Here is a 16,666-nt window from a genome sequence, read left to right as displayed (position 1 = left end):
CATGAGAAGCACACCACAAGAAACTCCAGAGAACAGAAGTTACAGTACCTGTGATTTTATCCAATACAAATGCTTTGTTTTCATTGCCTGAAATAATGTGGTATGTAACTTGACCACTTCTTCCCTCATCAGGATCCTTTGCAACTACGCGATGCACAAGGAAGCCCACCTCCACATCCTCCATGACACAGGAAAGAGGCGAAGATGTAAAACTGGGACTGTTGTCATTGGTATCCAAAATAACAATTTTCACAGTCAGGGAGTCAAGCCTGCGATCAGTCAGATTTATTGCCTGGTCTGTGGCAGACACTGTAAGGATCACAGAGCGAGTAATCTCCCTGTCTAGTGGCAATGCTGTGGTCAAGGTGCCATACGAAGGGTGAATAAGAAAGGGATTTTCACCCACGTTACTCGTTTCCAGGGAATATTCTATTTTGCTGTTCAGAAAACTGCCATCTCCATCTTTTGCATTGAATGTGTAAACCAGAGTGCCAACAGGTACATTTTCCTCTATGCCAATCACTATGAAGTCATCTCGAAAACATGGAGAATGGTCATTCTGATCTTCTACATCAATACTTAGGAAGACAGTGTTATTTTGTGGAGGATTATTATTGTAATCCTTTATAATAACTTGCAAAAGGAAATGTGAAGCTGTTTCATAGTCAAGTTCTTTGGAAAGAAAAAGGTCTCCTGTCAAGCTATCTATTTCAAAATGAACATCATCATCATCTTTAGCAATACTGAAATGCAGTTTCCTCTTAGTTGTGAGATGATTATCAGGCCACTTCAGAGAACTCAACACTTGCGCAGGTTTCAAATTTTCAGGTATGACAAAGTGCTTGAAATCATGAGAGAAGACAGATCTCCTGTTGGTAAGTGGGATTATCTGCAACAAAAGCACAGAGACTGCAATGTTTCTCCATTTTTATCATGAATAGTGCAATGAAAATTGTTTTCCTTAATTGCGAATTTAATAATTTATTATTTGTGACTATATTTATCCTAAGTTTGCCTCAAATACAGCTATCTTTCCAGAGGGTTACAGAGACAGAATTTAGAAAAAAGAATAACACAGTGGAGGAAAAAAAAAAAAAAAAAGAGTACTTTGAGAGATATTTCAGCTTCTTTCTCCCTCACTTTCAGTCCCTCCTGATATTTGCTTTTCATTCTGGCTATGTGGATGTTTTCTTTTCCAGTGTTCATAATGACCTCTTAGTAAAGCATTAACATCATCTATTTGCCAGACAACCCAGAATGCTGTTGTGTATTCTTGGCAAATCAAAATGAGTCCACCTTCTGATTTCCGCCCTCAACAGAAAAATAACTAAAGAACATGAGACAAAGTGTTTGTAATTTTGAACTTCTTCCATTCTTCAGTTTATTTCCCTAGCTTTTCTCCAAATTGTTTTTTCAAATGAACTAAGCTTATAGTATATTTTTTCTATCTGTACAAAATAAAAAAGTACCTGGATGTAAACAGTAGCATGTCCTTGAAGTGAAGGCATCCCCTGGTCCCTGGCTGTGACCATCATTCTGTAGTCTGATCTCTCAGCATGTGACAGAGACCGGGTTGTTCTTAACTCCCCACTGACAGCATCAATCTGGAAGCATCCTATATCCTCTTCTGTGGGTAAAAGCAGCTAAGTTATTGCAGACCTCTTCAGCTGGCCCCCATAGTACTGAACATTGTAGTTAACAGTAAGAAAGAATAAGACCCAAAGGAAAGGGAACCTGCTGAACTCATTTGAACCTTTCTGACTCATGTGATTTACCTTTTCTTCCTTCATCAAGTACATAGTTACTACAAACCACTTACTCTGGATTTAGAAAGCTAAAGCGAGAAACGCTATGGAGTATGAAATCAGCTGCTCACTTCTGTACTGACGTTGCTCATATCAATTCTGTGTGCATCAGAAGAGCAGCAGCAGCCACCTCAGGATTGCTACTCCTGTCTCCAACACAAGTGGGCAGGCAGGGCCAGAGAAAAAAAATAAGTCTTAGTCTCCAAACTAGCATGAAGGGTCACATAAGTGATGCTGGGCACACAGCTGGTTCTTGTCCCTCATAGACTATGGGTCAGCACAGAGCCCAATCTATCCCTAAAACTGCACAACTGTAGTGATGCTGCCTGTCCTACCTGTGCTTTGAAGTGGAAGCTAACTCAGGGCATAGCTAAAAATCTTATGGTAAGTTGTAGCAGAGTAAAATGTGAATATTGGAAATTATGTTTTCATCCTTCAACAAGGACTGGGTGCATTCTAGTAACAAGCAAGTTCTAGTTAATATTACTACTAGTAATATTATACGGTATTATCATATTATACTTATTCTCGAGTAGCAAAGAAAAATTCTACCACAGAAGATTAAGTAACTTATTTGTGATTTCTCCTCCATTTTCAAGGAATGCTATACAAACTACTCTCCAATACTACACAGTATACGTTACTACATATGGAAAATCAAATTTGTCATAACTACTTGTCTCTTAAAACAGTATGTAAACAACTTTTTTTCTACATGAATTTTAATAAGGTGTGCTAGTGGGTTAAACAAAGTCATGCAGCGTAACGGCTGCTATTATAATAGGGAACTGTGGTAAAAATAAATTCAGTGCAGATGTAGTACATAAAACATCCATAAAGAACTATATTTCCATAGGCATCTAAGTGAGCATGAAGCTGTTTATGTTCTATAAACCTGCACATGTAAATTAGCTAGCTGCACATGTAGATGTTCATTTTTGTACCCAATTACCTTACCTATAACCGTAAAATATTTTCACCTGTAGAATTTGAACAAACATTGAGCAGACTAGTCAGAAAAATGAGTTTTCACAATCAACAAATAGGAGGTTTTTTCCAATATTGTTCTGCTATTTTTGACTGTCTATAGGTTTCTAATGTTCCATGAGTCCCTTATGGGTTGACTCTTGCAGTCTGGAACGTAACAAGGAAATTGCTAACAAAAGGAAACAATAGGTAAAGACAATTACATTGAATGAGACAGTCCTACATTCTGCATTTTTCATTATAGTTTCAAAATATTAATGCTGCTCTATTACTACTTTCTTAAATAGGTTTGGTTACTTTCCTGGTTGAGGTCCCAATAGCATGTCCACATTCACAGATATGTTATTTTGTTCCATATAATGTTTCATGACACAAAATCCCAGAGACAGAGGAGATATGAAAAACAGAACACATAATGTGAATTGCATGCATATATTTTGCTAAAACTGACTTTTAAATTAACCGATAGGGAGAACTAAGAAGAAAAATGGTAAAGAGAAGTGTACAAAAACTATTCCCTTAATTTTTCTACCAAAATGGGGCTACAGTTACCAAACTGAACCAAAAATTTAAAAATATTTTAAAAAAAAATCAGAGAACAAAAATATTGCAAGTACATAATTGCAATCTGAGCAGGAGGCTATGAGGATTCACCCTCACTTGCTTAGTCAGTACGTCTTAGCATAAAGAACGACACTTGTTTTTCTGTTTCAAGTAGCAGAATGTAGCTAAGTTCAACAGAAAAAGGTGTCACTCCACAGAGCTTCTGAAGGGTTGAAGTGTATTTGATAGGAGAAAGGAATGGTCAAAATCTACATTTTTAAAAAAATTAAAGAGAGCTGGTCAGAAAATAAATTACCAATAGCATTATTCACTAGAGACTACAATTCAACTAAAATTCAAATATTGCACGAAATGGTCAGTTTTCTGTGTGTCTTGGTGGTGATAAAAGTCATTGAAAAGTCTAATAATGTTGGAAAGAGATACTATATAAAACTAGAACCTCTTGGGACTTCCATTTTGAAAGTGTGTCTCATTATTATATTTTCATCTGGTACCGCACTATGAAGACAGAAAAATTGAAATTCCCATTTTTCTGGTATTTTATCAGCCTATTTTTTAATTTATTCATGGGCAATTTCAAAATGTAGTAATTTGATTCCAAATCAGAAAAAAAACTTCAAGAAAAAAAAACTTCTTAAATTGATTTCTTTTCATCTACAGACACGCTAATCAAACTTTTACAATATATTTTGTAGCTAAAGCAATTCCTTCCATTTGTGAATTTCAAAAGCATACCTAAAGACAGATTTTGCTTTTCAACTGATTTAGGAGGTGACATGTACTAAGAGAAGAGACAGACCACCTTTGAATATTTTGCCCAAGGTTACCAAGGGCACACGGATGTGAGTGATAGCTTGCTCACTTTCTATAATAAATACACTCCAATCCTCCTCCTCATTCTTTTGGAAGTCCAAAGTGAGGAATAAGGGAAAAGATTGTTCTAAGTTTTACACCTAAAAGGCATGTCAGTCGTCGCTCTAAAAGCTTGTGCCCCCCGCACTTCTATAAACTTTTACTCAGCTTTCAGCTTCCTAAGTCCACTGTATTAGGCAACTGCTGCTTATATCATACACCCCAAAGATGTCCCTTTTTGTAGGAAGAGAAAAGGAAGAAAGTATAAGAGACATGGATAAGAAATAAGGAAATTGAGAAGAACAGATGAAGCATGGAAAAGAAAAAATCTTAAATCTCAATAACTAGACTCTAATGGCTCCAGCCTCTTCTTGTGCTTGCAACCCTAACCTCATCTTTTAATAAACAGATACCCCTTTTCACTTAAATTTTCCACCTGTGCATTGACCAATCAGTTGACTAGGCTATAATTTTTATTAAGTTCTCCAAAGCCCAGGCACTTTCTCAACTCTGTGCTCTCAAAAATAATCACAGAAACTGCAGGTTTGGACAAAAAGGATGAGATGAGAAACCCCAGGCAACATCTGGCTGTGAACTTTAGCAGAACATTCAGGCCTTTCAGGGACTGCCATTCAGGCAAACAGCCCAGAAAGCAGACAGAAAATTAACACTAGAGTTTTCTCAGATATCTGTGACCTCAGTATGCAGTGATAGTTAGCTACATATTTTTACCTAATTTCCTGTAGAACTGATCTTTCCTAAGTTTTAAAATACATAGCGCCTTGGACATCACATGCTCCTTTGAGATGAAAGAAAAGTTGTTTCAGGTATCAGAAAAGAGGAAGGCAGTGCCATGGCTCCCAAAGAGCCTGAACATCACAGGGTTGCTGCAGAAACACAGCCCTCTGCATGTCCAGGAATGCTCCCTGCATGCTGCTTGCAAATCACCCAGGAGAACAAGTACTTGCCCACAGACAAACACGCAACACTTGCCAATTTGTGTGTGTTAGCAGCATAAAATAGGCTTCTCCTACCACTCTGGTAGTCAAGTGTTAATGTATCAGCAGAATTGGTCCAAATGTAACTGTAAAAGCCTCTGCTTTGCCATTGCCAGTCTTAACACGTAAAGCAATAGCTTATGACACACTATAGATGCAGGCTAATTTTTGTTACAAATGTTATCCTGTAACCTACCAATAATCATAGAGAAGGGCAGGTAAATCACTACGCGATTGCCAGCATCACTGAGGGACAGTAAACATAGCTGAGATTCACCTCCCTCTGAATTTGGTTACTCTTTCAGTGATAACACAAAAGTGGAGGTATGGCTATATTATCATGCACTTCCATACACGTGAACGTTTTCCTGGGAAGAAGGAAGGGCATTTTGAAGGAAGCACTTTTCCTCTGGAGGCTAAAATTCATCTGTTCTGTAAATCTCTTAGTTCTTTTACAGATTTTTCCTTATATAATTTGTTGGCATTTGTCATTAGCCCTCTTGCATCCCTTGATATATTGCTGCTATATTGGCAATTCTTTAAGGTCTCAAGAATATTGAAAATTACCCAGTGACACTTAAAACGTGAACAGCTGACACTGACACTCATATCACTTATTCCTGTGGCAGTCCTTCATCTGCTGAAAAGAGCACCAGTCTGAATGAAGTCCTCCAATTAACCTGATGTCTTTGTGTTTAACAAATGTGGCTGTAAATCAGATAATATTTCTTCTTCATATTTCAGTACTGAACAATGTCCCAGAACTAGAAAAGACTATTTTAAATATAAACCAGGCAAGAACTTCACCACGAAACAGAAGACCAGATGTCAAAGGCTGTGAGCCAACTAACAACAACAACATCAACAACAAGAATTAGTATCAGAGAAGCTCAGCTGTTTCTGGATTTGTTTATCAGGAAAATATCTAGTCCCAAGACTAGGAGGGCTCTTTTAGTGGTTTTTTTGCTGCTGTTTTCAATCTTATTGTTCTTTCTAGAGACAGCATTAGCAAGACCAGTCATACTTTGTGTTCCTAGCCATTTTTATAATTTGAACTCTTACTTACTCCCTGTGGGGCCCTACAGTGAAGCCAGTAAGAGAATCCAATGTGCTCTTTGAAGGAAGGGGATATAGTCAGATATACAGACAGACAGAGACCCCTGAACAACACTTCCCATGTTGCCTGGCAATCACCCTTCAAACAAAAGGTGATTCTTAAGGGAATGTGCAAAATCTTATTATTCACAATGAGAAGTCTACTATCCTCTCCAATTACTTCTGAAGAGGCAGTCACTTGTATCCAAATCAAAGCAATAAAAGTATGGCCATAAACTGACCCTACAGTCTTTTATTATCTACATACATTTCACCTGCAAAATTTTCAATGAAGTTGTCGAATGTCTCCTTTTTTTTAAGCATCTCTTGGTGGAAGAGAGCAGAATTAGTTATCTTGCCCTTGTGGATGTGAATCTTAAAGTCCTTCTATTATCCCACAGAAGTCAAGAGGATACATAAAGACACAGTATAACATAACACATGGGAATCTTTTGGTAATTTCAGCCTTGGCGAGAGGAGGTTTCAGATTCCCTTGCTCTTTAAGAGTGAGGAGTAATGCAGCTTTGCAGTATTTTGTCCTTTACCCTGCAGTGACAAATAATTGTAGTAAGTTTAAACCAACCGAGTTCATATTTCATCTCTACCTACACGGGAAAGAACACCTGAGGAAACGTACTGAGCAGATGGAAATACTGGAAATATTTTCTTGCTCTGATGAAACAGTATGCATTATGTGCAAATTACCATAGTCTATGAATACTAATCTTAAAACATACTGATTACATTAAAAAATAGTTATGTTCTCATCTCATCTTGCTGTTTTGAACTAATAATAAATTAAAGTAAGAGGAACATATTTTCCTTACTGGTCACAGAAAGGGTTCTCTCTTGTGTGAAAGTATAGCAAGTAATGTTTGGCAAAACCAGGTCACATCTATATCTCTTGCCAACATTAATGTCCCATTCCACTCATGTTCTAATTTGGGACTACTGTGTTATTTGGCTGCAAACAAACCTGGATACTACAGCATACCCTAGAAGTGAACCAGTACATGCAGGAATTACGGGGAAAACTAAAGAGAAGTGTTTTTATGCAGCTACTGTATCAGGCTAACCCACTGCTAAACAAAGGATGAAACATGAACTAAAAACCAGAAGTCTCATTGTTTGCCCAGATTATCTGCTGATCCTTCTGATCCCTGTCTCAGACTGTCATGAACTGTTCTTTTAGCAGGAACATTTTCAATTGGTCATGGGAAAAGAGAGATCATCTTTCTTTTAGGATGTTAAACTGACTGAAACACTAAACTGTACAGTAGAAGATCACGGTCCTAAAATTTTCTGAGTGCTGTTTGAACACTCTCTGGCTGGCCACACAAGAAACCAAACCCCAGGGAATATGGAGCAGAGGGGGCACAGAGGAAGGTAGCTGTTCGTGCCTCCTCAGATGCTTCAAAAGACACATAAATGATTCTGATTCTAACAGATAGAAAATAGACATAAAATATTATATGTATACATAGAACCTCTAAAATTCTAATTATTTCAATGTATCTTACGAATTACACTTTAAATTCTTACCTGATTCTATTGAATATAATACAACACCGTTGCTTCCAGAATCAAAGTCTTTTGCAAAAAGAGTGGTAATGACCGTCCCTGATGGCTGCCCTTCCAAAACCTGTCATCAAGTAGATTATAAATAATTTGCAAATATACATGGATAACAGCGAGACTCAAAATAAGTTCCTTCCCATGACACGAGTTTAGCTGTTGCGCTACTTTCCATTTCAGTTATATTCATAGTCAGTACAAAGAGCTTTTCAGGAAATGGTTAAACAATATAGTCCTAGAAATCCTCTGTTATGGTATGCATATAATGTTAATTCAAAAATCTTTAGTAGAGCAGACTCAGAGGTCAGAAATTAAAAGAGATTCTACTGCATACATAAAATTATACACGTATGTCCTTTACATCTAACAGTATACAAGTCAGAGAAATGTAATCATTTGGTAAGTGGTGAAAGTCTCTGCTATACCCAAGTCTAAATTAAGAATGGGTTACATTTCTGTTTCGGTGCCGTACCATCCCTGCTTCACAGCATGGGGGGTTTGGGCTCCTGCCCCACGGCAGAGCACCCGCTGGCAGCACCCACCTTTAGCTGCAGCTCCTGCCCAGGCACCACCCCAGGGAAGGTGGGTCTATTATCATTGAGGTCCCTCACCGTGATGTACACGGCTGCTGTGGTGTTAAGCCGCGGTGACCCATGGTCGGTCACTAGCACGGTCAGCTGGTGGTGAGCTTGTTTTTCATGGTCTAGTGCAACCCAGTTTATGATTTCACCTGATGGACAAAGAAAATGAGTGAGAAAGGAAGTTAGGTATTTGCTATATGCTAGCACTCACCTTACTACATGCAATTATACAGTTAATTTAACATGCAATAATGACACGTCTTCTGATACACCCTACTGCTGACATCAAAACCTGACTTTTCCAAGCTCCATTCCATATAAACATTCTGTCAATCACAGTTTGCACTTGTACTTTAGCAGCACAATACACCTTTTACCGTACAGCAGATGCCCCAGAGCAAAGGTCTAAAATAGTATGAACCAACACGCTGACCTTTCAGAGAAATCCATCTGGCCTTTTCTTTACCACACTTCAGGACAGTTAAAATATGAGCACAGGGTTCTAACTGCTGACACACCACCTTTATTATGTCACTGCGTTAGGAAATTCTCAATGCATTGTATGTACATTGATCAGGAAGCCTTATGTCTCCTATACATTCTGGTAAACCCAGTGAATAAATCTGACCCAATCTCCTCTCCACCTGCTCCACCATACTAAATATCACTGTAGATTTGTGGTTGACCCAAGTCCTTTACACAGAAAACCACATATTATTTTAAGATCTTCCTGGTTAAGTCCTAGTACTCTGTTTGATTTAAACTTCCATAAATGCACTCAACAGGAACTTGCTTTGAAATGACAGTTTTATTTTGAGACTCATATAGACAAATTCTCAGAGAGCTTATTCACTCTTCAGGAGGACAGGACATCTAGACACAGGGATTTTAAACAGCAGACCTTTGCTCACTATGTATCATTTTGATAAACCAGATTATTTACAGTGCCTGTGTTCCTCACAGGATTCCCCTCCCTGGGCTCTCCATGCTGTGTGCTGTGGTGTTATACTGTCTGGACACAGTATCTATTACTCAAGGCATTTACGATTCACTGCAGAATACCTGCTGTGCCTTAAAAAAATTCCGTCAGCCAATTTGATTTCTGTGGTGCTATGAACATGAACTCAGTTTTGACGTAACTTACGGAAGTTTTCACAAATGTTTTAAATCACTGTAACTGTCATATGTCAAATATACCTTTAAAGTTATTTATTGCTGATTTGTACTTTTCAACTGTACTTGATCAAAGGCAATTAAGTTCCTCTGATGAGCTATTGAAACCATAACTTAAGACTCCTTATTTTAATTTGTTACAGTCAAACACTGAAACTTACGACCAAGTGAGCAGAATGAAGTAATGAAAAAAATCAGATCCTAAGCGTTAGTTCATTCTTCATGAACATGTACTAGATGTATTTCGTTCCCCAAAATGTGAGCCTCTAAATTGGAACATTCACCATATCAACCCAAGAGATTTACAGCAGTTCCTGAAAGCTTTACACTTTACTTCCATTCCCTCAGGGAAAGTTGCTTTCCAAAAGCAATATTAGGCAGATTACAAATCATAAAGTGCTACCTGTGTTGGAATTCATCTTGAAATACTTTCCATCAGACAAGAGGAAATAGGAAAGTTGTCCATTTCTTCCTGAGTCTTTGTCAACAGCCGTAATGGTGCCAACCACACCACTGGGAATCGGATTTTCCTCTACTTCAAAGAAGTAGTTTTCATGCGTAAACATAGGAGAATTGTCATTTTCATCCAGGACGTTAACTATTACCAATGTACTTGCATTTTGCCTGAGGTTTTCATCCTCAAAGGTGCTGACTACAGCTCTAAAACTTAGTATCTGTGCACATTCATAGTTCAAATGTTTCCGAAGATAAATCCAGCCAGTATCAGAACTGATTCCAAATGCAACGGAATCTGTGCTAGGCTCTATGGAATATTTCAGCTTGGAGGTAATGCTGTGTGGATCAAGTGAATGGGCTTGAACCTGAAGGATTCCAGCACCTGGAGAGGTAGCTTCACTGATTTCTACTTGATACACCAAGTTTTGAAAAAACAAAGAAGGGTCCACCTTCTGCTCTTCAATAATTACTGTCAATATCAACAAAGAAGTCAGAGGAGGACTTCCACAGTCCTCAGCTTCTATGTGTAGAGTATATTCCTGCTGCTTATCCGCAAACACTGTCCTACTGAGGCTTACCACGCCAAGGCTTGGATCAATGCTAAATGCACTTGACTGCTTGTTTGCAATACTATATTTGATTGCTCCATTTAGGCCACTGTCTTTATCTTCTGCATGAGCAATGTAGACAGCAGTGCCAGGAGGCTGGGTGTGTGAAATAGTTAACTTATCAGATTTGGTAAGAAATACAGGAGGATTGTCATTAACATCAATCACAGATATATTGACCTGGGTGCTGCTGTAGACAGAGGAGTTACCCAACTGTGACTGCACGGTGAGCACCACAACAGACTGAGTTTCATGGTCAAGCTGTTTTTTGGTGCGGATGATACCAAACTGGGGGTCAATAGAGAATATTCCATGTGGATCACCAGAGGAAATTCTGTAAGAAACCACTTGCAAAGAATCTAGAAATGGAAATAACAAAAAACATAAAAACATATGAAAGTGATAACATGAAGGTTGGTAAGAACATCTGTGAAGAATGCATGCTGTCAGATTCAGTGGAATAAATGTAAGCTACACAGATGTTTGACTTTCTTCGGCTTTTTATGCTTTCTTCTTCCCATCCCTGGAGCCCCTCAGTAAAAAACAATACTGCACAGGCTTGATCTGACTGGAAACAGTTTGTACACTTGTGCACCATTTGATTTTAATCTCACTGGTATGATCAAACTCTATAAAGAAAACAGTACAATAGCCTCTTGTTTTTCCCTGAACGAAAACATAGAAAGAACACTCCTTTAAGTTAGTCTTATGGGAGTAATTTCACTACACACGGGCATTCACTGTAAGAAGGAATGAATCAAGAACGTAATTCTGTTGAACTTACTGTTCGTGGATGACCATTGCTATAACCCTTACACACACAAAAGCTATCTAAAGGTTCAGGCTTATCACCAAGCTGCTCCACAGGTGCTGCCTCACCCTGAGGACAGTGGTCAACATACTGTCCTTCCAAGAAGAAAACTGGAGGACCTTACTAATTAAACTTATATAAATCTCTTCCTCTATCACCTTACTTGTATAGATCCCTCATCAAGCTGGTACGTGGATTCACGGGTCACACTGCTCTGCATAGGAACCAAATATATATGGCTCTCAGGACCAGGTCTTTTATGACTGAAGCCTGGCAGGAGCTAACCCATTTTCCTCTAAAATGATAAAGAAAATGAATGGGTCAAATACATTTTCAAAAGGTCCCATAAACATTCATCTGGACTTCACCACTTCATCTAGCAAAATGTGAGGGTTTTGGTTTTCTTCGTTTGTTTTTGTTTGGGGTTTTGTTTTGTTTTGTTTTGTTTTGTTTTGAGGAGAGGAGGGATTGTTTGGGGTTTTTTTCTGTGTGTGTGGTAGCACTTCATATAGATTCTCTGAAGCTTCTAAATACTCTGCTCATGAGTACTGCTCTGAGATTTGTTTTGCATGGCTAATGCTTTACCACAAGCCACACAATCACACAGACCCTTCCTTGCACTTCAACAACATGCTTCTCATCTCCCGATTTACAATTAAAGAAATCCACCTGGAAAAAAATAGAGGCAGTTGCTAATCCCTATGGACCACCAAGGAGAGATTACCACAAATCTCCATCTGTTCTAAAGAGCATCCTGATACAGCAGTAATTACACCAGTTGCTGTAAATACCAACAGTAAATACTATTTAATGCTTGACAGACTGAATAAATAATACGAAAGTTTTTTAAAAAATACAAAAATTATCTGCAGATGTTTCCAGTTAATGGTCACAATAAAAATGTAATGTAATCTCTGACTGAGTGTGCAACTTACTTGGAGGCTCTCTGGCCTTTATAGTGCCGATCAGACTGTCTTCAGGTGCGTTTTCAGGAACAGAAAAAGTATACCGGGATCTCTCAAATATTGCAGGGGCTGAAGTCATCTGAAGGATGTTTACTGTGATGGCTGTGTTGGTGGCAGAGGGAAGGCCACCCCCATCCCATGCAGAAACAGTCAAGAAGACCGCAGAACACGCCAGGTGGCCTAGAGCTGAGATCAGGTAAATAATTCCTGAAAGTATATAGAACAGTCCCCAAATAAAACATCCACACAAACAGGGTTGAAGTCCCAAAATACAAATCTTAAGAGCAATGGGCTCTGTGGAAAGTACTTGGGAAACAATCACCTCTTGTCTGATAACAAGTTTCTGATAAAATACCCATTAATAATAAATTACAAGGTCTGTTGAATTTGCAAGATGCTAACAATTAGAATTTATATAAACTATAAAAAATAAGTAATTATTTGAAAAGAAAATGCAATTATCTGTCCAGAAATACAGCACTTTGGATGTGCCTTCCTCAAGATAAATACGTTTTGATCCTTTAATTCTGATGAACGAGACTAGCTGTCTCCAAATACATTCTCTTCTGACTGCTAAAATAAGTTTTTAGTAATATCAGATAATTACATCCAATTTTAAAATACTCTGTATATTATTACAGAAAACCACATCTAACAATTATTACCTAAGATGGTAGTATGGATAGAAAGAATGAACGTGTCAGAATCCTGTCCCATCTTCTTCTGCAGTAAAAAGTTGCATGAAGTTCAAAGAAAGCTTTGTTTGAGTGAAGACTTCAGTCTCAGCCATGAGAATTCCATCCAAACCATAGCTCTCTATAGGATATTCATAATGATCCACAAAAATTATCCAAATCTGATACTTGTTAATTGTTCCGTTAGAGACAGTTAGGCATTCATTGTCCTTTACAAGCAAATTAAGGATTTATAAATTAAGATATAAACCCATAAAGAAATCATTAACCTTTAGAACACTCTGAAATGTCTCATCTAGATGAAGTGAACATGAATACTTAAAAAATCGGGGGAGCACACTAAATTATAGAGCAATATAGCAGATCATGGTATGTTTGTTACTTCATAAATTGCGTAATTAAATTATAATCTGAGGCACACAGTCGAAGATCAGGTGCTTTCAGCCAGGTAAAAGATGGAATAAGGAAACATAATTACATCCTAGAGAGCATTAATACTGTTTTGTCTTATCCTTTCCAGCATCTTCCCAACAACACTTTCGCTCACTCTGAGATGACAAAAATCCCTCAATATTCTAAGACCCTTTGGTGGTCACAGATTTTGCAACACATAGAGAGCTATTTTTAAAGTAAGATTTTCAAAACAAAAATGAAGACAAAACGTAACAAAATGCAAGAAAATTCCTCTTAGCAATAACTGAGTTTAATTTAAGATACACTAAATGCTAAAATTACAGTGAGCTAAGTAGTAAGGTTGTAGTAAACTCAAGTGATTCAACTAAGAGGGACAACTCTCTACATACCAACAAATATTTTTTTAAGAAGGTACCTGCAATTTTTTGTAGAAGCTGGTAAACATACAAAACTTCTAGTAGCTCAGTAAAATCAAACCTTTAAACTTTGAGCTACCTTTGTAATTTTCTGGCTCTCAAGGCAGGTTTAGCAGTGATGATGCTCGGCATTCAAATCAGACATCTAGTGGTCCTATTTGTTAGGGTAAAAATTACTTTAACTTAAGTGCCTTTACAGAATCAGTGGATGATTCAACTACAATCTATATTCTCAAAATTTAGTGTGAAGCCACAACTCTAATTTGCTACAATGCGTTTTTAAGGAAAATACATAAAATCAAATGTGCATGCAGTATATTGCCGGGACATTATAATAACAAACTGTGTCTTGATATGCTTAAAATGCATTCGAAGCACCTTCATGATCAAGGAATAATGTGTTTCACTAACAAAGGACTCTTATTCTGGTGTGACAAACCACAGTAAGAACTCACAAGAGATACAGATGGATTCAGAATGCATTGCTGATCCAGTTCCTATATCTATAACTGATGCGCCTCCAAGAATCAAACTTATTTTGTCCATTATTTTCTCATCTTCTGATGACTGGGTTTTATGATTAGCTAGACAGCTCAACAAAGTAGGCTTCCAAGGACATAAACTTTTGGCATTTCCTGAGGTAATGTGAGTAACCATAGCTTGAAGGAAAAAGCGGTTTAATATTTTTTTTCCCCCAGAGGTTAAACATATAAACATGGATTTTAAACACTGTGGCTGTCAAATTCAATGAAACCAGTCAATGGACTGGATTTTACCAACTTGTCCAATTAGGTATTTTTCTATTAGCAAGGCCAAAAATATTCTTATTTTGGATACTTCAAGATGTATGTGAAGAGTGGGAAAACTTCTACAGAAAAGCACCATGTTGAAATTTTTACTCGTAAAGCAATACATCTCTCAGAACATCCCTTAGCAAAGGCTGAAGCAAATAGCGCTCCACTCCAGGAACACTGAAGACCTGGTGGAACACAAGTATTTCAGAACCAAAATTTCTTCTCTGCTGACCTAGACGGATTACAGCACAGTCCATGCGAGTTCAGCTACAGAAAGAAGACAGAAAAGAAAACGGATAAAATATTTTGCTTTCTCTCTTCATTCTTTTGCTGTGTCCTAGGGAGGGAAGGGAATAGGCAAGCACATCTTGCCAACTCAGTCCTTGCAGGACCAAGGGCACCCTGAGAACAGTGGCATATTCCAAGTAAAAAGTGTATGTCTTCCATATGGTTCTTTCCAGCCTCAAAACTGTAGTATGCAGGAAATTTTATAACCCATTCTGTTTATAACACATTCTGTTTCTTTCAGCATTTGTACGACTGGGCATTAGCTTTGCATATGGTGATACATAATCTATACAGACATTTGAGACAGCTCTACCATATGCTGGGGAACATGCCACATTAGGCTCTATTATGCCACCATATGACAGGAAAGAAGCTGTAGAAATAAGCAGCCTCTGGGATCCTACTTCCTATATGTTAGGTAAAAACACCAGACTGTGACTAAAATGGACAGTCATGACCACTTGGATCAAAAGTAACTGTCATCACACCTCAGAGCAGGTTGGCTAGCTGTATTTGGTCTGCTGAAACGTGATGCAGGAAATATTCCAGTGCTACATCGCACAGGCAGAAACATGTGGCTAACTGCAAGAAGCACATGGCAGGAACTAGCTGTGCAAGTCACACATACAGTATGCAAAACCCAAGAGAGGTATGCCTTGCTCAGTAATAGGCTGAAAATGAGGCACAGTTTTCCCTTCTTTCCTGTTCTGTTAATTAAAAAATGACACTGGTTTATTATTGTTATTACCATAGTCATTTGTAGCCTGCAATTTGTGGCTTCAGAGAATTTAAAAGACAATTAGGTTGTTGTAGTACAGAGTATATTCTTCCATTATGAAAAACAGTTTCTAGAAACACTAATGATCGAAAGGGAATAATGAGATGGCTCCTCTGTGAGGAACATTTTATCTAGACCTAAGCTCCCGGCAGGCGACCACAGAGACACAAGTGTGATTCTACTTTAAGTCACTGCATGAAAAATGCCACCTTCCTCCTTGCTCCCCATATACATGGACAGTCTCATTTGTTGCAGTTAATAACATTTAATTTCCATTTTAAAAAGAATAATTGTATAGAGTACTGCAGTGCCTTGAAGATTTTACCTCTGGTTATTTCTCATTCTGCAGGAGAGCAAGCTAGAATCAATTGTTTCACAGGTGAAGAATCACATAATTACATATCAGATGAAGCATTAACACCCAGCCTTATTTACACCTTCGCAATCCTATTTTCTTGGCTAGACATACATTGTTGTAACTGACTGCAGATCCAACCTTTATAAATCAAAACCGTGATCCAAAGACTGCCTATCATGGTTCATATCCACATTTTTGACAGAAACTGCAATGTTGGTTGCACAACAGCAACTGCCAGCACAGGTTCGAGTTTGGGAAGAGCTCTGCACAAGCGCAGGTCGTTCAGCACAGCCACGTTGGGAGTTACAGATCTTTTGCTGCAGAACAATCTGTGCTTACTGGCTAGTGGAAATTGTTACAATGGTTTCTGAGATTCAATACTTGTTCTCTATTTTGTGTCTATCAACAACAAAAGGTTAAATGACCCCAGTGTTGTCACGGAAGGTGCAAATG

At 38.1% G+C, this 16,666-nt stretch overlaps 1 protein-coding gene across 3 annotated transcripts in view; it reads right to left on the bottom strand.

The window, feature by feature from the left end:
* The window catches only part of DCHS2 (dachsous cadherin-related 2), a 115,553-nt gene that overhangs the window by 32,314 nt on the left and 66,573 nt on the right, over positions 1 to 16,666 (bottom strand). For 2 of the 3 annotated variants that reach the window (XM_065837872.2, XM_071807774.1), the window contains exons 4-9: positions 12,441 to 12,677; positions 10,034 to 11,053; positions 8,419 to 8,606; positions 7,844 to 7,943; positions 1,470 to 1,627; positions 49 to 889 (exon numbers count right to left, since the gene is read on the bottom strand). In XM_065837872.2, the coding sequence (XP_065693944.2) occupies positions 49 to 889; positions 1,470 to 1,627; positions 7,844 to 7,943; positions 8,419 to 8,606; positions 10,034 to 11,053; positions 12,441 to 12,677 (2,544 nt within the window). The remainder of the gene's footprint in view (positions 1 to 48; positions 890 to 1,469; positions 1,628 to 7,843; positions 7,944 to 8,418; positions 8,607 to 10,033; positions 11,054 to 12,440; positions 12,678 to 16,666) is intronic. The other variant, XM_071807773.1, reaches the window with a different exon arrangement.

Source organism: Patagioenas fasciata, chromosome 4, assembly GCF_037038585.1.
Source record: "Patagioenas fasciata isolate bPatFas1 chromosome 4, bPatFas1.hap1, whole genome shotgun sequence".
NCBI classification, from domain to species: domain Eukaryota; kingdom Metazoa; phylum Chordata; class Aves; order Columbiformes; family Columbidae; genus Patagioenas; species Patagioenas fasciata.
Note: the sequence above shows the minus strand (reverse complement) of the source record. Positions and strands in the feature narration are given on the sequence as shown.